The 21533-nt window shown below is 41.1% G+C and overlaps 1 protein-coding gene across 2 annotated transcripts; it reads left to right on the plus strand.

Annotated features, from left to right (window-relative positions):
• The first annotated feature begins 89 nt into the window (after positions 1–89).
• Positions 90–21499, plus strand: PASK (PAS domain containing serine/threonine kinase). Of its 2 annotated transcripts, none has more exons than XM_031050878.2 (18): positions 90–312; positions 868–1081; positions 2166–2404; positions 3349–3519; positions 4875–5015; positions 5566–5700; positions 6457–6750; positions 7116–7215; positions 9176–9350; positions 11238–12115; positions 12780–12961; positions 14313–14480; positions 15255–15380; positions 15982–16116; positions 17379–17578; positions 19089–19222; positions 20245–20391; positions 20589–21499. In XM_031050878.2, the coding sequence occupies exons 2-18, from the start codon at positions 910–912 to the stop codon at positions 20687–20689; spliced, it is 3498 nt and encodes a 1165-aa protein (XP_030906738.1). In that variant the 5' UTR covers positions 90–312; positions 868–909; the 3' UTR covers positions 20690–21499. The 2 variants fall into 2 exon arrangements, with proteins under 2 accessions (XP_030906738.1, XP_030906739.1); XM_031050879.2 differs by having other exon boundaries at positions 2166–2392.
• Positions 21500–21533: the final 34 nt, after the last annotated feature.

Below are 21533 nucleotides of genomic sequence, written 5' to 3' on the forward strand. Positions count from 1 at the left end.
AGTTCGCCTGCCCTCGCGGCCGTTTGGGACTTGTATGTGTCCGTGGGTAGGGCGGGTGCTGAGGGTGTTGTTGCGGGGCGTGGGAACCGGCTCCCTTTCAACCGGCGCCTCGGGCTTGAGTTGCTTGCGGCCTTATCGCTCCGCCTGCTAGTTCTTTGGAGAGAAGCTGTCGTCCTGTGGAGGGGCCTTCCGCTTGCAGCTTTCTAAGCCCCGGAGCGGGGGACCCAGAGCTGTCCGGGGGCGGTGGCTCTCAGCGGGGTGTGTGGTGGTGGCGGCGGTGAGGGAAGAAGGGAGCGGAGTCCGTGATTCAGGGTCAGTTTCGCGTTCTCCCGCGCTAGCCTCCCATTGGCTCCCCTCCTTGCCGCTCTTCCCCTGCCTTCGCTTGGTCGTCGCTGCTGCCTAGTCCCGCCCCGTACTTCCTCGCGTCCTCCGGCTGTGTGGTGACCGCCCTGAGGAGCGGTGGCCGCCGGGCTGGGGCTGGCGCTCGGGCAGGCGGCAGGCGGGCTGGCAGTGCCGCACTCGCTGACCTAAACCTGTAATTACTTTCCAAACTACCAAAGTTTTTCAAACTTTGGAGCAAGAACGGGGACGGGGTGTCCGGCTGGGTGCCTGGTGGCTCTTACAGAGTGCGATGGAGGTGTCCTGTTGATCACAGGTATTCTATACTGCCTGGGCAGGGTAACAGTCAAGAGAGTTGGGTATTTGTTGACTTTTGCGTTAACAAACAGAGACAAAAAGTTGATTGAGACATGCAAGAATGAGCTGCAGTCTTGCCACAGCTTACACGGCTGCTTTGGGTTAGATGGAACTGTTACCTGTCAGTGATCCAACGATAGTGCCTGACTGAATTTCTTGTTTCTGTTGCAGATGGTGGCTCCCTAGGTGTGGCGTGGCAACCAGAGGGTGATAATGGCAGCCGAGGCTTATAGCCACTCTGAAGGAAGTCTTCTGCCTTCATCAGTAGGCTTAGATTGTGCTCACCTGAATGACTCTGATAAGCTAAATCGATCCTACCCCTGGGCCAGCAAAAGCAGGAAAAGCCAGCTGTCTCAACTCTGCCGGCTTAGAGCATCTCTGTCTGGTGAGCACTGTATTTTGAGATCAAGTTCATGTGTTGTCAGTGGAGGTGATGTGTTTCAGACGGTTTCAGATCTTCCTCCTTCTCTCTCCCAAACCTACAGGTGATAGCAACAAGTAGCTGCCAGAAACTGCTTGTTCAATAAATATCTGAGCCATAGATTACTGCAGGCTGGGAGAGTTTACAGGAGAGGTGTTGCTGGATAGATGATCTGCACCTGTACTTGTCCCTGGGCAACCTTTATTGGCTGCCATCAAACCACCCTCCAATCTCCTGAGTTTGAAATGAGGAGAAAGATGTTGTTCTGGATTCTGTTGGGAGTTTATTGTTTTTTTCAGTTCATAGTGCATCCAGATACAAGTCTCCTTGCTTTATCACGATGATCGTATTCATACTGTATGCGGTGCATAAATACAGAGATATCCTTGTGATGAGTTGTTCATAATGCTTCTACCAGTCTACTGAATGTCTACTACTGCTAGACATTCAGAGCTGCTTCCTGCTTTGGGAGTGGAGTGATGGCGTTTGGCTGCTGATGCCACTTCCCAAGAAAACATCTTTTACAGGCAAAAGCTTTGAAAATTTCGATACAGACACTTGGCATTGTGTAACATAAAAAACTGGTGTGGGCACAGGTATTTCAGTGTCACATCTTCTGAACAGTTAATTAACTAGATTCTGACTAATGTGGTATTTAATAGGGGCTTGAACACTTACTGTAATTGCATTTAATAACAGCTTCAATCTTGAGAGATTTCAAAACCTTTTAAAATCTGTTAAGTGAAAAACAAAGGTAAACTGGTCTGGTTGAGTCTTACGAGTGTTGGCAACTTTTTTCTAACCTACAGACTGAGTTTAATTGTTCCAGTGGCTGTGATTCAAAGACATGTTTATTAGAACTGTTTCCATTTACCTTAGTTTCATTGATTCTATTTTCTTGTCATTTCTTTAAAGATTTAGGAATATGTATTTTGGGGTTACTTGGCAGTTGCTTCAGCTGACGGCTAATTTTTTTTTATTCATTCCCCTAATACTGTAGTAGACTGGTATAGCTACATAGCTGATCTTGATTTTTATCTTCCCACAGGAGAGAAATGGAGCTCATACTGTTTGTCTTCACTGGCAGCTCATAACATTTGTATGAGCAAAACTGGTAACTCAGGAGCTCAGTGGGCTTCTTCTCTCTCCACTTCCATTGGAAGCTCTTCTTGCTCTTGTTTGGTTACCCTCGTGGAAGAGTCCAGCCAGTACCTCCCAGCTGCTTCACGCAACCCAAACAAAGCCATCTTCACTGTGGATGTCAACACAACAGAGGTATTTTCAGTAGTAAGTGCTAAACTAAACAGGCTGTAACTGGTACAGGTTGTATGACATCAGACAGGCTGAAATGCCTCTTACTCTTATGTGTCTGAAGGCAGCTGGGGTGACATGAAGGTCTTTTATAGTCCGCTCAAACTCAACAGTCTTACAAAGGCAACACATTTACTTCCATTGCAGTTTGAGGTTAGCAAAATATACAAGGCAGTAGCAGAAGCGCAGCTGTCTTGAATCTTTTTTCAAACAGAAAAATGGAATAAAGAAGACTGCAGCTGTGAAGTGGCATGAAGGAAGAAACCAAAACAGAAGGTGCTTTAAGCCTTCTTCCTGTTAAGCACCAACCCTGGGATGGGTTTGTGGTGTCATGAGGTCTCTATCTGCCCTATAAATATGCTTTTTGCATTGGGAAGGAGAGAATTTCTCCCCTGTTCTGAGAGTAAACATAAATATTAATTTGAGTACCAAAAACTTTAAAGAGCTGTGCCATTTTTAGCTTGAACTGACAGTTCGTGCTTACCCATCTTAAAGGTGTCTAATTCTGACTTGCTTTCTAACACAGGCTTAAGTATGCCAATGACTGGTGTGATTGCTTCATGCCTTCAGGGATAAATTCTGTGTCTTTCCCAGCCTTTGCTTGTAAATACAACTTTGTAGTTTTGCCTCCATGGATGTAATTATTTACAGTTAAAAGAAATCAGGAAACTTAAAAGGAAAGCAATGTCTCAAACCCTCTCAACCAAGAAGGCATGTGGGCAAGTGATATCCTAGAATAAGAAGCTTTAGTGAACTGTTTGTGAAGAATGCAGAATTTTAAAGAACCACCAGGAGGAAATGATATCATAAGACATTAAATCAACAGCCTGAGGAGATGATGATATATGAACACAATTTAGAACTTGTATTCTTTGTTTTGTTTTTGTGATTTGCATGGGGTTTTTTTTCCCCTTTTCTAGATCCTGGTGGCTAATGACAAAGCCTGCAAGCTCCTTGGGTGCAGCAGTCAGGAACTCATTGGCCAAAAGCTGTCCCACTTTATATCCAAATCCACTCAAGAGGCATGGGAAGCTGTTGGTGAGGAGTACATAGAAACTGATGAATGTTCATCTGTAGTTTCAGGAACTGTGGTATGTGAGAAGTTCAAGAAAATATCCTCCACCATATACAGTGGTTTTGTACACTCTGGTTTCGGTTTGGTTGATTGGGGTTTGTTAACATTCTCAATATAATTCCCTGAGATATTTAATTTATGGGGATTTGGCAGTTATGGCATTTGTAGGACTGCTTGGTTTAAAAGTTTGCAGATATGGGGATTCAAAGGGCAAAAGATGGTTTGAGAGGCACCCATGAGAGCCTTGCAGCTGCCAACATGTATAGTCATGATGATTGACCAAATCAGAACTTAAGGGACATTAGATTTTCTAAAAAAGAAAATCAGTACAATTGCTTAACATGGAGAAACCTATTATGGAAAAGTTCTCCATTGTCTGGTCTTTTAAAATTATTTTAAATTGCATTGTGCATATCACAGAGTTACAGTCAGCCAAATACTGTGAAATATTTGTGCCAAAACACCCCAGTTGGTGCAAAGGAGGGGAATTGATATTTTGCCTATAGCAGGGTTGTTTATAAGAGAGCTGCATGAAAAATGTCTCCAAATGATTTTTTTTTTTTTTACTGCTGTTGTGAGTTGTCACTAGAAAATACTTTGAAAATGAGCTCATATTCTTCTTGGTGTGTTATTTTTGTACTGAAATTGCCAGCATCTTGGAGCTTGATCTTCCTGAATCCTTAATTGTGTGGGGGTGGGGGAGGTGGAATATTTTAAGTTTGATTCACTGAAATCCAGGGTTAAAATTAAACGTCTGATAAAGGCACTAATTCAAAGCTACAGCCATTCCAATGGCTATATGCTCCTATACTTTATGGGAGTCACTGTGTAATTTATAAACCCCTTCTTGTCAAGATCACATAAAAATGATAAAAGGCTTGATAGGAACACTGCAGGTTATAAGTTAAACATTTTCTGCTTTAAGAAGAATCTCCTCCCATAAGAAACTGAACTGCTGTTTTTGCAGCTGAAAGTAAGAACCATGTTACTAATGTAACATTAGTTATATTCGTATTAGTTAGCACCAGGGGCCATTCCTTAAACAAGGTATCTCTGAAAGGCACTTCTCACTGAATGCAAGGTGTAAGATTGGCACATATCTTATGCTGCAGGAAATGCCTTTAGGTTTCCTGAGGCAGCAAGAGAAGATACAAAAGCAGTAACATCTTGTGTATCATCAGTGAATTATTTGCAAACCTCTTAATCTCTATATTAAAACTGTGTTTCTTCCAGTAAGAGAACTAGTAGTCAAGAAACAATGTTTTTCTCACAATGACGGGGATCTTTCTTGGTTTAATATCTTATTCTCGCTTGAAATTCTTGCTAAGTAACATAGTAAGTTCTGACTACATTTCTGAATCCTTTGGAAAGGTGGATGTCATAGGCCATCTCAAAGAGAAGATCCCTGTCTCAGTCTGGCTGAGGCAAATAAGAAGCAAGGACAAGCAGTGTTGTGTGGTTATGCTGGAACCAGTGGAAAGACTTTCAGCTTCTGTTTCCTTCACAGTTGACGTAAGTGTTTTCCTAATGATCAAATGAGTCTGCAGTTTGTGAGAGTTGATGTGCAAATGAAATGTGTCTAAAAGCCAGCAGGCACGTTACTGTTTGTGAACATGAAGCACTGCCTGAAATGGGGATTGCACATGCAGGACCTGTGCATCTATCTCCCATACAGCTCACCTTCACATATGCAACAAGTCACATTAAAATACCCTGTTTCTCCTTCAGGGACATCTTAGACTTGAACAGTGATGGTTTCGCAGGGGGTTGGTTATTCATGGCAGGGATGCCCTTACAAAGGGATCAGCTTGCTGAGGAAAAGCATTGTGGGGAACATTGGAGACCCTTGCTTTTCTCCTATGGCAAGAGGCAGGCTGTCTGCATGATCATGTTGGTGTAGTATTGCATTATGCTGTGTCTGGTTTTATTAGTTAGTTTTATCCATGAAAGGGCTACAGAATGAAACTTCCTGCATTTGCTTAGATATTTGCCAAAACTGTTAATAGGAGATTGAGTGGACTGTGGCTAAAATGCTGAAATTAAAATAAATATTCTTCTCAAGGGAGAGATTACATCATGTGACCTCCATTTTGCCCATCTCCATGGCTACCCAACACTGGAAGAAGTAGTTGGGCTCCACATAAAGGACCTCATTCCTTCTGTGCAGATCCCTCCTCTAGACAAAAAAATCCCAAAGGTACAGTATAAGCACCAACCATACTCTTCCAAAGCAACCTGTGGGAGGCATCCTTGCCCATGGCAGTGGGGTTGGAACTAGACGATCTTAAGGATCTTTCCAGCCCAAACCATTCTATGATTCTGTACCCTTGCCGTTTGGAAAGCAGGTGCATATGGTTTTCCGTGCTTATGTAACAAAAAAGCCTTTTCAGAGAGAAGCAGAAGTCCCCTGAAAAACTTATGGAGCTGCTGGCAGAATATTTCCTAACTATTCTCTAGGAAAGAAACCAAGCCCCAGCTTCTCATTGTGGAACCTGGTAAAAGACACTTTTCTTCAATCCTGGCTTTTCAGGAAATCATGCTGTCTGTGAAAGCTCCTTAAAATTCCTTTGCATTCTTCAGTGGATTCAGTCATGTCACTCTGAGGAGTGAAAGACTTAAAGGATAAGCAGATCCTCCAAATTCCATTAAAATGGCCAGCTAGATAGTTGAAAGTGGCTGTATTAGTGCCTTAATTGCTGGAAAGCCGTAGCATGGACTTCCCTGGTCCTCTTCATCAGGCTGTTCATACAGGAGTTTAACACTGGATTCCAAATCCTTAGGAAACCAGACTTTATTCATTTTGGTAGTTACAGGATTGGTTTGTTTTTCTTTTCCTGCTCTCTTTTTCTTGAGAAGGTTCCTCTGTAATTTTATATGAATACTGAAATAACACCAAACCATTTGGTTAGTTAGAGGTTTCCTGTTTGTTTTTTTTCTTTTTGCTTTAATTCAGAACCTCAGGATCCAGCGAGCTGTAGGCAGATCCAGAGAGGGTAACATGTTTCCTCTCAGTTTAAAGCTGCAAGTAAGCCTTCTGGAGGAGGACCAAGTGACAGTGCAGAAAAATGGTGTTCTGCAGGCAGAAAAAGGCAGCTGTTTCACAGGGTATCATTACTCTGCTACAGTCGTGGTTTTCTTCACCATCAGTGGTCTTATCACTGTCAAGTCAGATGGAACCATCTGTGGCATCAAGGATAGTTTTGCTTTAATGCTCTTTGGCTATGAGAAGAAAGAACTGTTGGGAAAGGTAAGACAAGAGGTTTAATCCCTCCCAAAAGACTGCTTTGTCAGTTTATCCATTAGAATTGTAAAGTTCTTTTATACTCATGTCTGTTTGTCACAAAGCCTGTGTTCCACGTGTTTGGTGAGTGAGCTGTATGATGATAACTACATTCCCTTACTGTAATTGATAAGTTCTGCAGTGTTGAGGAGCTCATGTGGGTTTCAACTAGCACAAAAGCAAGCTGCACACTTAGATGTGCTCTGTAAGTCACATGGATCACTTTTGCCTGGCTATCCATGAGAATCAGGTTCATGAATACAGATTGTTAGCATTTGTCCTTAACCTGTGAGAGCCTACTTAGATTTATAAGGTTTTCTTCTGTGTTTTAGAACATTACATTCCTGATCCCTGGTTTCTATAACAACATGGAGAGACGCAGTGACTGTTCTTTGCCATTACCTCCTCTTGACGGCTCCATGGGGACAGAGGGTGAGTGCATCCTTGAAGATGTTACTGCCTGCCATGCAGCTGGCTCTGGTTGCTCTAACAAAGCAAAATGAATTAACATTAAGGAACAAAGTTAAAATTACAGAGATGAGAGCTTTGCCTGTGAACATGCTTTATAAAAGCAATGTACCTCCGTGCAGTTTTTAAATTGAATTTCCACTAAGACCCTAAGGTAAATTGAATTGTTCACCTGAGGTTGTGCTTCTTTCTTTGTTGCTAGGAAGATGAAACTGAATATCCAAGTTGGAAATTACACTGTTAGTAGAGAATGCTTAGTACTTAACAAGCACTTCCATTTCCTTCCCTCTGCTGTTAGGATCTCTGAGTATTTTAAGTCACATAAAACACAGGTTTTGCAGCAATATTGCAGCAGAGCTATAGACAGGGCTATCTCTCATCCAGGCTGAGAAAGTTGGGGCTGTTCAGCCTGGAGAAGAGAAGGCTGCGTGGAGACCTCATAGAAGCCTTCCAGTATCTGAAGGGGACCTACAGGGATGCTGGGGAGGGACTCTTCATCAGAGACTGTAGTGACAGGACAAGGTGTAACAGATTAAAACTTAAACAGGGGAAGTTTCGATTGGATATGAGGAAGAAGTTCTTTACGGTTAGGGTGGTGAGGCACTGGAATGGGTTGCCCAAGGAAGTTCTGAATGTTCCATCCCTGGCAGTGTTCAGGGCCAGGTTGGACAGAGCCTTGGGTGACATGGTTTATTGTGAGGTGTCCCTGTCCATGGCAGGGGGGTTGGAACTTGATGATCTTAAGGTCCTTTCCAACCCTAACTGTTCTATGATTCTATGATTTTAAGGGAGAATTCTAATAGTCTTCTGAATTGGCTTATGTTGCTGGCTACTATTCAGTGTTATGTTGCTGTGGAGTTTTAGTAGGAGGCATCACATATTCTTGTGATGTAGTTCACTGCATTTACAAAGAATTTAACAGAATTTTATTTCCCTGCACACAACAGGATAAACAGAAGCAGGGAAGCCTCATGTCTTCAAATTTGTCTTTCCATCTAGCTGTGCCCAAAACAGAACACAACCCAAGTACATACTTTTATTCTACGATTCTGTGATCTCTACCACAAGAAATCTTTTATGCTGGTTTTGTCTCTGTTGTTTTGAGGTATTTTTCCCCTGTTTTTTTTTCTCTTTACTTAAAAATGCACATGTGCATTGAAACCAATGCACACTGCTGGAACAAAAAAGAGTTAATAGACAGTGCGAGATGTCTCAGGTATTTCTTTGATGAAGTGATGACTCTAATCTAGGATCAGTTCTTCAGTGAGAAAGCATTGTTGGCACTCAGCCTTTATTAAATGGAAGGATTGTTTTAGATTCAAATCTAGATTTGTCTACTCATTACCTTCTTCTGCAGCAGCAATACTTGGTTTATTTAATCTTGCACACTTACGGTTTTCTCTTTTGATCTGTTGTCACTGGAGAAGGAAAGTTCTTTTCTTATTCTTTCCCTTAACCATTTTTTAGACTGTATACTTTTGTCTGACAATTTCTGTGAGTTCTATAAATGCAGTCTAAAGCTTTTCATTTGAAGTGTTTGGAATTGAGAGTGTATGTGAGTTTTGCCCTTTTTTTCCTATTTTTTTACTGCTACTATTTGTCTAACATTAACTCCAGTCTCTGTATGGTCACTGGCCTTTTTTTATATCTCTGAACTTCAAGTAGCTAACCCAGGAGCTTTGATAGGAAAACAAATTTTTGCATCCCTGGAACTTTTAGGTTCCTGCATGTGATGATTTCTCAAGCCAAAGCAGAGTGGAGTGTTCGTATTTGGACCACCTTGCTTTAATCTAGTCTTTTATACTCAGTTCCTTAGGGATGAGACGGAGGGAGGCATTTCCAAGATTGTTATTAATCACTGTAGCCTCCAAAGCCTAAACACAAAAGGTGAAATTGGTGTGGTTTTGTTTCTTGTTTGGTATAGACTGCAGCTTCTTGGCTACATCTGTATCGAGCCTTCTGTCAAGAGATGAAGAGCAGAAATTGGAAAGAAGACACAAAGATGAAAAATTAATGCATGATGAGACTAAACAAAATAATGTGACCAGTTTCTTTTCTACTCCCTCACCTCCTGAAGTGGCACCCATTCCCTCTCATAGGTAGGCATTTCCTGGACTGCATATTTACATATGTGGTGGTAATCACCAGCAAAAACTGTTCTATCACCTCTGTGATGTCTGTGGGAATATGTAACAAGAGCCTTCTGTACTATACTGTTTTTAGAATCTGAGTGCTATTTGCAAGAAAGGTTAAGTTTTGCCTACCTTAGATTTTAATTTATATCTGTGCAACCTACAATTGTAAAGTTGCAGGAGTTCCATCTTTTAAGGGGACCAAATGCTTCATCCAGACTAGGGAAGGTAATTCGGCTCTGTCTTTGCTAAATCAGAAACAGTGGATGTTTATCTCCTTCTGTGGTATCCACCAGCTGGTGTTGCACTGAAGCCAGGTTACCTGGAATGAATTCTAAGTATTGTTCCTTCTGGTGCTTGGTGTAGCTGTCAGGTCATCTGTTAAAACAGGCTGCTGTGTTACGTAAATCCAGACATTTTTATTGTACGTTTCCAGGTCTTTTTCCTGTTATAAGGTTAGAAAGTCTCCTCAAGTACCAACATGGTTTATCTTAATTCAGATTTTAAGCCTTCTCCATTAAAAATTCTAACCATCAGAAAACATTTACTGCCCTTTTTAGTGTATAGTCTGTTACAGCACAGTTCTTGCTGCTTTTTAGAGCAAGAACTTTCTTGTGCTCTCCTGGGTTTATGTCTCTCATATCACATTTGGATTTTAAGTGCTCTCTTGCATGGGTTGTGTTTCTATTTTGTATTTTTACTAATAGAAATGTTTATAAAATACCTTGTACTGTGGGCTTTAGTGAACCATGGTGAAATTGGTGGTTAGGGACATGTATCTTCTGTTGGACAGACAAAGGATCTGTTCTGAGGTCTGGAAGTATCCTGCCATATGTGGCTTTTTGTTGTGGTAAATTATCTATGATCTATACTTAGAAATGAAGCTAGAGGAGGAAGTAATTCATAGGGAAAGAGTGCCATTCAAGTGTACCTGCTCTTCTTAGGTCAAAATGAAATTTGTTAGGATCTTGAATGTCTGTGCCAACCGCTTTCTGCTTTTTCTTTTCAACTTCAGAAAATAAAGCAGTTGGTGCAGGTTTTAAATAGCGACCATAATAACAGAAGAGCAGGTAGTATACAATATGACAGTATGACAGTTCTCTCAATCTTTTACCATCATGTTATCATTAATAACTTTGAACCATTGCAGTAAAGACAGCCTTGCTACTGATGGGCTATCAGCCCACCACAGAGAGTCTTACCCAGAAACCTGCCATGACAGGGTTGGATCTGCAGGTTACCGTATGAAAAGCTGAAGCATCAGTTTTCTGTTGATGCCTGGGGACAAGCTGCTACAGTAAATGTTGCTTGGTTGCTGTTAAAGAAAATTCTTCACCCTGGGTTTTCCACAGCAACGTCACATATCTGATTCTTAGAAAAGCAGTGTAATAATTGAGTGGGACAGGAATAGGAATGGCTTGAGCTGGATGCCTCCAGGGAGGGACCCAGAACAAAGAAATTCCTGAGGTTTCATACCCTTACATTTTATGCACTGGACCATCCCATGCTGTTGCTGGTCCAATGATGAATTTTGGTCTGGGGTCTCCTGTCTATCATTGGGTTCTTTTGTGGCCTTGAAGCTGTAGTGAATGAAGGACAGGAAATTCTTGTCACTCCAGTTTTTGTTCCTTACTAAGGATGCATCTTCTTTATCTTCCAGTTTGCATTGGCATCATTTACACTGGCTTTTGCTTACATAACTAAGCACAGGTTGTTGCTTCTTAAGGCTCCAGCAACTTCAGCTACCCATGCTAAGCAACTACTTATGCTAAGTAAGGCCACCCAGTCAAAAAGAACACAGTTAAAGGAATTCAGCTAACTAAACAATTCACAACAGTTGCCTGTTTGTTCTAGGCTAGAAGACAATCTAGATACTGAATCCTATGCCCCAATTAAGTCGCCTTCAGATGTCACTTGTAACTCACCTGGAACACCAACAAAAGATGAGCCATGTTCTGAGACAACACCAAACTGCAGAAAAGAATTTCAAAACCATATGGCTACAGGGCAGTTGTCAAACTCGGACTTCACATGTGATGGAAAACATTCCAGTCTTGAGCATGTTGTGGTTGAGCACTGCCTGCTAAATGATGCTTCATCCCTCTTTGCAAACGGAAAAAATACTATCCATGATGTCTGCTCAGGAAATAAAATGGGTTGCAGTGCTTCTGCAGCAGTCGCCACAACCTCTGAAGATGTTAAAGAATCAGACACTGAGCTGAACTGCATTTGCTCTAGTCTTGAGGTACTGGGTCTGAATATTGATGTCAAGAGGCATTCAGACGATTGTTTAGGTATTACTGCAACTCATGTAGGAGCATCCTCTGATGCAGTGGACTTGGGTGTAGGCAATATGCTAACTCAGAATACCAGTGCCTTTTCAGCTGGGCAAAAAAAGCAGCTGTTGAATGGTGTTGTTACAGAAACTGGTTCTGGGTGGCTGGTCTCCCAAAGGCCTTTAGAAGATACTGAAGAATCCTCCAAAGCATTTATTAAGAAGCCTGAAACTCTTGCAGAGACCATGGGGGACAATACCAACAGAAACCCACTGAAGAGCAACTGTAGTCCTGAAAACTACTGTCAGCTGCATGGGCAACAAAATATGGACATAAAAATAACATCAACCCCAGTGAAACAAGAAGGAAGGCTGAACCCAGCAGCTCCTTTGACTTTGGAGATTCTGGAAGGCAGCTACACTGGCAATTGCTGCCACAGAGATGGGTCACAATTAAGTAAGTTAAGCCTACTTCTCCCCTTCCCAAAACTCTTACTGGGGTGTTCTTTTCGACCCACATTTTTGCAGAAGGCAGACAGTTCTGGTTAGAAGCTTATGGTGGAGAGGAAGGAAGAAGCTCTAGCATCTAAAATAAAAATGGTACCACAGTCTACTCAGAGGGTATTAGAAAAGCAGGTGTATAAAGCAGAAAGTTACTAAGAGATTAATCCTGACTGAATAGTCAGAAATATTCTCAAAACATAACTTAAAGGCTTGAACTGAGTAACTTTTTTTTCTGAACAGAAGTTATAAGCTCCATTGTAAAACTTGTATTTAAATTGTGTAATGGACTGTGTTTCATTAAGTTATTCATCTGGATTCAGTGGCTTGTTGTATAAAATCCCCATTTTGGTGTAAGTTAGAGTAGCAATGTGAAACTAATAATCACAGTTGAACACTGACAAAAATTTCTTCTGGGGGTTGGGAACCATGGATGTAGCCGCCAACTATCTCTGAGTAGCCGTGCTGTTGTCAGCCCCTCTGGTGATTTTTCCTGGGTAGGTATTCCCCAGATAAATAATGTCACTTTGATAAGAGCTCAGAATTTTGTCCTAAAATGTCTGCGGTCCCATTCAACACTAAAATCTCATTGTACCATTTTAACTTACCTGTTTCTACAGGTATACTCTTTGAAGTGAAACATGTAGAACTGCAGGACCCTGCCATGCTTTTCTGTGTCTGGGTGGTGAAAGACCTTCTGCAGAGCCAGAAGGAAGCTGGAACAAAGAGTCAGCTTTTGCTGTCCAGTCTAGCAAGCTCTGCCCAGTCTATTGCTGATCTTTCTACAAATAGTCTTGGAGAAGTAAGAAATTCTACTGTTGCGTAATACTGAGCATCTCTTTGTTTGACTGCTAAGCTGAAGCTAAAGTCAAAAAGGTTTTAAACCTAAAATGTCAGGTGGTTGTGGGTGGATATTGCTCTTTGTTTCGTTATTTTTACCTCAAAAGAAATGTTTCAAATTGCTGTTTTGTAACATTCTGGTAGTGTGTGTTTTGCTTAGTGGAATTCCCTTTCCCAGGCTGAACAATGAAACCACCCAATTTGTTCTTGGGCTGCTCTAATTACATCTACAACAGAAGTTTGCATCCATGTGGTTTTTAAACCACTGGCACCAATGACAGAACCTTATTAAGAAATGAAATACCAGGCTGAAAACCCACTGACTTGACTTACGGCAACAAAAGAAAACTGATTGAGCTTCTGTATTTCTTGAATTCTCTAGATCTTTACACAGCTGAATTTTATGATGACCTTAACAGAGAAGTCCATACATAGATATCACATGTATAGTGGTGACAGTTCCAAATTACAGGAGCCTCTAGGAGCTGCTGTTTATTGAAATGTACTGCAGATGAGACGCTCCCTCCCCTGCCTAATCAATGAGATGAGAGATAAAGTAGATATTTGAGTGAAAAGCTTGGCTATTTGCAAAACCTACTATTTGGAATATTTTTCCTCTTAGAAAATCATCTTCCATGTACATGTATGTCAAAATATAAGCAGTTCTGATAATTCGATGTATAACTCCAAATTTCATTGTTCAAAACAAATGCCCCTGTGAGATTTGTTGGTTCCCCTCAGGATGGAAGGCTGTGTATGTCATAAAGATGTTCTGTTACACTGTAGATGCCGTCTTTGGTGGAGAAACAGAGTAATTGCAAAGACAAACAAGCCCAAGCTCTCTCCTCAGAGGAAGACAAACTTTTGTTGTGGTTAATTTTTCATGCAGTGTTGTAGGCCTTGGTAGAAAAGCATGTGGTGTTTCTTTACTAGGGATTTTACTGGGATGTTAACATTTAGGCGGATACGCCTTGAACTTGTTTGCTCTTCGTGTCTGCTGTGATGATAGACCACAAGTACTTAATTTTCCTACTCACAGAGACAATTTTGTGCAAGCATCTAAGGTGCATATGCTTCTGTTTCCTTTACCTTTCTGTGAATTAAGCAGTATTTGTAGCTGCTGAGAGCTGATTGTTGGCTTTTCTCATATGGTGATATTTACAGTGATATGCAATTCTTGCTATCAAAACCAAATATCACTGCTCTTAGCTATTGCAGGTATGTACTTTCTCTTCAGTATTTACTTCATTTTATAAATATAATTCTATGGTATTCATTTTTTTTTCTTGCTATTTCTTTTTCTCTGTATGTAGGCCATCAGATCAACTTCACTTTTTGAGAATTCCCGAGGAGCTGAAGAGCTTGAGGGTCTAAGGGCATGTGAAGGAGAATATGCAGAAAACTATAACACTCTCCGTCTTATTGGCAAAGGATCTTTTGGCTTTGTCTGGACTGCCAGGGGCAAGAAAGATCATCAGGAGGTTAAATATTTCTTTTAGATCTGATTGCAATAATTTAGGATGAAAACTGAAGGTTAGAATAATAGTGTAATGTCAACACTACACTATTAAAGGTTGAGTTTTGGTAGCTGGGCTTTTCCTTTGTTTAAATAGAAATCCAAAATCACTAACCTCATGGAAACAGGCCAGCAAAATCTTTGCATTGATGTATATAACAGTATATCAATGTTATCTAAGACATCAGGCACAGAATGACACTGGCCATGTATCTACTTTAACCTGCTGAAAGAAGGATATATTAAGCTTAACAGAATTACAGTTTTTCTGTTACTAAAGAGAACGACAAACTTCAAGATCTTTATCATGCCACAACTCAAGAATGTGGAGTAGACATGTTGAGGTTGTGGGACCCTCCTCTATCAGCAGAAGTATCTTGGGTGTTGAGAGGCAAGTGCTGGTGTTTCTCTGCATGAGTGTTAACTGTACCTCTACGCCAGAAGTCAACATTGTTGTAACTGATAAAAGAGCTGTCCTGACAAAGCCTTTGGATTCCATAGCATCCATAAAAACAAAATAAATACATTTGATTTCTGTGCATTGCTTGGCTTCTAGGCCTAAATTAGTTTAAATATGTTTAAAGATACTATAAGCAATGCACATTGGGTTGGTTTACTTCTGTACTTGTAGTAATATGGCCCACTAACACTTTTCCTAGAAATTAACTTACCATGAGTTAAAAAGTATGACTTAAAGCCATACTTTAGCAGCTGATGCTGAATGCTGTTGTCTGTGCAGGTCGTCGTAAAGTTCATCTGGAAGGACAGGGTGCTTGAGGACTGCTGGGTAGATGATCCTGATCTGGGGAGAGTGACTCAAGAAATTGCAATCCTGTTGAAGCTGCAGCACCCCAATATCATTAAGGTACAGTGAACTCAGAGTGAATGCATTTTGAACTGCATCATGTGGCTCCTTCTGAATATTCGGTGTCCCATGTTTCTCTTCAGGACTGAAAAAATATCCTGTATTAAAATCTACTTTTTCAGGAAAGAAAAGAACCTACCTATCCTGCTTTGGCTTGGAGGGTAGGTTACAGCAGACTGTCACTGGCTTCAACACTTTTACCCCAAGCAAATGATGTCAACATAGATCTGATTGTAACAGGAAATCTGTTAGTAGGGAAAAAAAGCCTATATGTTATTTCAAGAGGATGAGATGCATATCTTGGAAGTGTGATGTCACATCTGAACCTGTACTAGTTCAGGAAATAAGCTGCATACATATCTTGATTCCTCTGGTTTGAGGTTGTTGTTTGGTGGTTGTTGGGGGTGTCCTCAGAAAGAGATTTCCTCTTGGTTTTAATTCTGCTCTTTTTTCAAGAAACATTTTGCTCAGTGAAATGAGACTTCAAAGATTATAAAACATGTTGATTAACTCTCCAAGAGGAGAACAAGGTTTGCTTAAGTAAAAAAAGGCAGTTTGAGGATGGATGAAGCACCTAATTAAAAGAGTCTGTTATTTATAGGTGCTGGATGTGTTTGAAAATGAACACTTCTTCCAGCTGGTGATGGAGAAGCATGGATCTGGTCTGGATCTCTTTACATTCATTGATAGCCAGCACAATTTGGATGAGCCACTAGCCAGCTATATATTCAGACAGGTGAGAACTGCGAATGTAAATTGCTACATGCAGCTAAAATTTGGTTAATAAAAGAAGGATTTACTATAAATCTATTGCCTCTTGGCTGTGATGGGAGCAGCACACAGCCCCTGTCATCAGGATGACCATCCATGTAGCAGCTACATATCCTCTGCAGAAGGAGGAAAGTGCACAGAAGTTGCCCCAAGCCCCAGTAAAAGCTACGCTTTCACTTAGACCAATGCTTGGTTTAGATTGGTTATGGGTGTAAGAGACTCTCCTCTTTTTAAGGAATTTAATATCAAGAAATTATCTTGGAATTTAATGTAGCATAATGCAAAATAACTCAAGATAGTTGACTGTGAGTCAGGAACTCATCTGAGAGTTAAATTGTCCTCTGTTCATTGAGTTAACCATAACTGACACTTTCCCCTCACGTGTTTTGGAGTAAATTTCTTCCTCAAAGGTATGAAAGAATTACTTTGCACTTGGTAACACACTGAACACTCCCCTTGCCTGGGGTGCTGATGGAAGGTGGAAATTGCAATCAATGGTCCCTTTAGATGTGTGATGGATAAGCTCTTCTCCTAAATCAACCTTGAGTCTGTAGGGGTGCTTCATTACCTCAGACCTGGACAGTATTTGTCTGCAGAGGGAGTTTTGTATTATAAATAGAAACTTTTCTTCCTTAGCCATCTGCTTTTCTTGCTCAAATATATTATGGTAGGAATCACGATTGTCTCCAAGGTGATAAAATTCTGATGCTATTCTTAATTATGGCACTACAGCATGAATCATGCAGAAAAAAGAATGGAAATTATGAGTGACTTTATTATTTATACCAAGCTTCACTCTTAAATGCTTTGTCATCCTGCATTATTGGAGGCACACAGTAATATCCTTCTGGATAAATCAAAGGACCCTCTGAATGAAGCTGGGATAAAAATAGAGTAACCTGCAGGAATGTAACAGTAAGCCCTGATGCTTCTAACAAAAAAAACCTACCATATTCTAACCAAAAAAACCCAAGCACATATGCCATCTTCCTGCACATTTGTGAGAGGAAAGCAAGCAAAGGCTATTTTAAGTCTCTCCCAAGATAGATACCCTACTGCAGCAAAGCTGACAGACATGCCTGAGTTTGTTTTCTGTTACCAAAATTAGGATCTTGTTTATATATATATAAAAGCCAAAACGTGGCTATTGAAACTGAGTGATGCCACATAGATTATCCAGAAGGACACCTCAGTATAGTAACACCTAGTTCTTTCCTCTTCTTTCAGATTGTATCAGCTGTTGGGTATCTTCACTGTAGAAACATCCTTCACAGAGATATCAAGGATGAAAACATTGTCATTGCTGAAGATTTCACAATTAAATTAGTGGACTTCGGTTCAGCTGCCTACCTGGAACCCAGCAAATTGTTTTATACCTTCTGTGGGACAATTGAATACTGCTCACCAGAAGTGCTGTCTGGCAAACCGTATGTCACCCTCTGAAAAGTCATTTTTGTGTCTATTGCACCAAAAAATTATGGAATAGAGAAGCCAAGCTGCTTTGCCATTGGTGCTGTACTAGAATATCTAACCACAGAAAACTGCAGTGAGATTTAGGGCACTGCAGTGACAGAAATTACTTGTAAAGTTTTAAATGCATATAAAGTAGGGCACTGTGGTGACAGAAATTAGTTCTAAAGGCTTGAAAACATACAAAGTTTCTTCTGATTAAGTCTGTTGACAGGCTGTCTTATTCTGGTCAGATGTTTTGCAAAGCTTTGTACTAATGTCTGGCCAACTGCAGAGTCAAGTTCAAAAACAAGCCTGAGTTTAATTACCAGCCTGGTAGAAGAGTTTAGATGAATTGGGTTGCACTTGAATGTGTCCTTTTCCTTAATCTTTCATAGCATGTACATCAGCTTACTAACCTTCTCTTCATACCTGTGTCTACGCACTCGTGGGTCTCTATCAAAAGCTGCTCTTCTATAGAGATGATATAAGCAAGTATTGCTGTGTAATTTGCCTCTTACCATGTCTGTGTTTTGTACTTCTCCAATGCTCATCTTGTATGCTCCCTTCTTTCCTACTTGCTTCCCTGTATGAATTTTTTGCAGTTTGATCATTGTTCATCTCCCCATTGATGTTTGTGCTCCTCTGGACTCGAGGATTCTTCCCTTGCATCCTGTCATGTTCTGTCTTGGATGTTCTGCCCAAATCTTAGCTGACTTTTCCCTATTCTCTCCTTCTCCAAGTGCTCTTTACCTGGAGGCTGGCAGTCTCATACTCACCCCTGGAGGGAAGCCTTATCATCCCAGGGTGATAAACATTAATTGTACATGCAAGTATATTCTCTTGCAATCAGTTCACAGCTGTTTTCATAGGTCCTTCGAGCAGCTTCTCTTAATGGGAAAGGGGGAAGCAATGCAAGGAGGAGAGGAAATCCCTGCTGGAAATGAGCTGGAAAATGCAGTGCTACCCTGGGAATTCAGCCTGCTACTGTGTGAAGAAACTCTCCCTTTTTATCAGATAGAATCTCAATAATGTTTATTTCCAGAAAACACTTGCTTTCAAAATGTTGGGAGGAGGTAAATGGGATTACAAGGAGGTGTCTGACCTTCATTTAAATATTTACGTGATAATTTTGGCTTATGGTGAAGAAGGAGGAAGATTAAGTTCTCCTGTCACCAGCTTACATATGTGGAAGTCTAGGTGCATATTCTACATATTCATTAACTGAAACTGGCCATGCTTCTGGTTGTTTTTCTTTCATGGAGAGGCATAACATGGAGAAGACTTCTCAAAAACATGTGAGAACCTTATTAGAATTCTCAGAAACCTCCTATTTTAAAACAGAAATTGGAAGTAATAGCTATCAACTTACTTTATTTACTATTATTGGACTATTTTTACTTTTTTTATTTGTTGACTATTTTTACTTTGTTCAGCACACTATTATGTATATGCAATCTGAGTTTAGGCAAGTTTATCTCTGCATAGGTACCGTGGCCCTGAGCTGGAGATGTGGTCACTTGGTGTCACCCTTTATACACTAGTATTTGGAGAGAATCCCTTCTGTGAGCTGGAGGAGGCCATGGCAGCTGTCCTGAATCCTCCTCAGCCTGTCTCAAAAGGTAACTTCTTGCCATTTGCTTTTCTAAAGGAGTAGATGTCTTGGGAAGGTATGAACAATATTTATTCTCCAGAAATAAAAGGGAAGACTGGAAAAAAAATGCTTCAAAAAGTGCTCTGCAATGACTGTAAAAGCTGCTCAGTGCAGCGGTTACCCAGGGTATCCTTTTCAGGTAAGTTCTGCAGTTCTTCAGTACCTATGATGAGCACAGCTGTCTGCCCTATGTTTTATTCGTTTCAAATTCCAGGGCACCCATGTATTATGATGAATCAGCTATCAGCTGGTCAGGGTTCAGTGAGGTTTATACCTGAGAAAACCAGAACAAATAATGCCTGATGGGTAGGATCAGTCTAGTAGATAACTTTAAGATCAGAAATGGCAGTCATGTAACTCTAATGCATGTTTTATCTTATTGAACCATTACCGGTTAAGGCCATGTCCCTTTGGCAACAGATGATAGTGTGTGGATTTATAACTTCTGAATGAATTGTATGGCTTGACCTCACAGGAAAAATACATTGGCCTTGTTTTCTGTTGGAGGTATAGAATGCTAATTATATGTCAGGCTAATAAAATCTCCATCAACAAATCCTCAGGGGTCCTTAGGAGCACTGTGGTTATAAGGCTTGAGGGGGCTGCAATTGACTGATAAATCCTGAAAGCTTTCCCTGACCCCTGAAGTGCATATTTAGTCACACAGCAAGCACGAGATGACTGCAGGATAAGACTGGGCTTGGAAACAGTGAGTCAGGGTGGCCTCTGTGGCATTTGTTTCTACTTTTGTCCTCCTCAGTATTATAACTCTGTGCTCAGTTCTCTGTTTTCACAACCTGGAAATCTCAGAGTGTTCCCAGACCTGAGCACATGTGAATAAGACTGTGATGGAACAGTACAGCACCAGGGTTTTATGGGGAGGATTTGTAATTATGATCTGCATTCTTTGAATATAAACCATATTTTGCATTCCCAGCATGCCTAAAATATAGCCCGAACCATTCCTCTTACTGCTTTCTTTCTGCCTAGGTCTCATGAATCTCTTGGTTGGCCTCTTGCATCCTGTTCCAGAGCAGCGCATGACTCTGGTGATGTTAGTAGAGGATCAGTGGCTGAAGCAGCCTGTGAACCTGGGTGATTATGCCTGGGAAGAGGTATACCTCTCTGCTGAGACAGGTGAGATGTCCTGAAGGCTTTCTCCCCCACCCAGGGCCCACTGAGCGTGTCAGAATGATTTCTAAGAGAAGACGGAACTTTGGTTAGCAAGATACTTCTCATCGGGTCACCTACTGCTATCCAAACATGCCCAGTTTGAAAGTATGTTCATTGTCTGGTAGGACCTGTGGCTCAATCCTCACTGTCTTTCTCCCTAGAAAGCAGCAGATTCAGAAATGGTTCTGGTGAGTGGGTGCATGGAGACAAGCTCCCAGCTCCTCACATGGAGAGTGAGCCAGTCTTGAATGCTCCTGACTGAGCATGCATATTCTCACCGGAAAGAAGCAGCGGCTGTGGAGTGCCAGGGCTTGAGCCTGAGACGTTGCTGCCATTCTTCTCCACAGCACATCCCTCCCTGTGGAATGATAACTCCCTTACTCAAGAATCGACAGGAATGAACTGTAAGCCCTAGACTGCTGCTATGTCTCTCATGTAGAAAGATCTGGTGGTCAGTACTGAGCAGCCTTAAGCTGCTCCACCTGGGCACAATCCTCTAGAAAACCTTCTAGCCATAAGCATCTATTACTACTCTTATACAGGATGTGATTTAAACTTGTGAGACAGAGATTTTAGTGTCTTGTTTAAATTGTTCATCACTCAGGATATATTTTTATTGGCTGGTTTTACTTTGTATATGTAGTTTCACTTGTTCTGAAAGACAACTCCATGATAGGGGATGTCCCTTCCCCCCTTTTTTTGTTTGTCAGTCCTCTCTACATCCAGAAAAAATAGTCCTTGATTTTTATGAGACAAAGATACTGGAAATAAAAAAGTAGATTACAAAGAACTTGAACCAATTCACAATATTGAGGTGAAATCCTTCAGTGTGCAGCTCAGCCAGACTCAGACTTCCTGAAAGTAAGTGATGGGAAATGCAGCAGTTCTCATGTCTGTTGCTAGTGTCAGATGTAATCTCAGTGGAGAAGCAAGAGGACTTGGCTGGAAAATCAAGGCTCTTAAAGCCAGCTAAAATATTAAAGATTAGCTCTTGGAATCCACCTTTTGACTCTTACCTCCATCTGAACACATTTATATGAGGCATTAGGAAAAAAGATGAGGATGGTGAGGCCCTGGCACAGGTTGCCCAGAGAAGCTGTGGCTGC

This window comes from Melopsittacus undulatus, chromosome 6, assembly GCF_012275295.1.
Source record: "Melopsittacus undulatus isolate bMelUnd1 chromosome 6, bMelUnd1.mat.Z, whole genome shotgun sequence".
Lineage (NCBI taxonomy): Eukaryota > Metazoa > Chordata > Aves > Psittaciformes > Psittaculidae > Melopsittacus > Melopsittacus undulatus.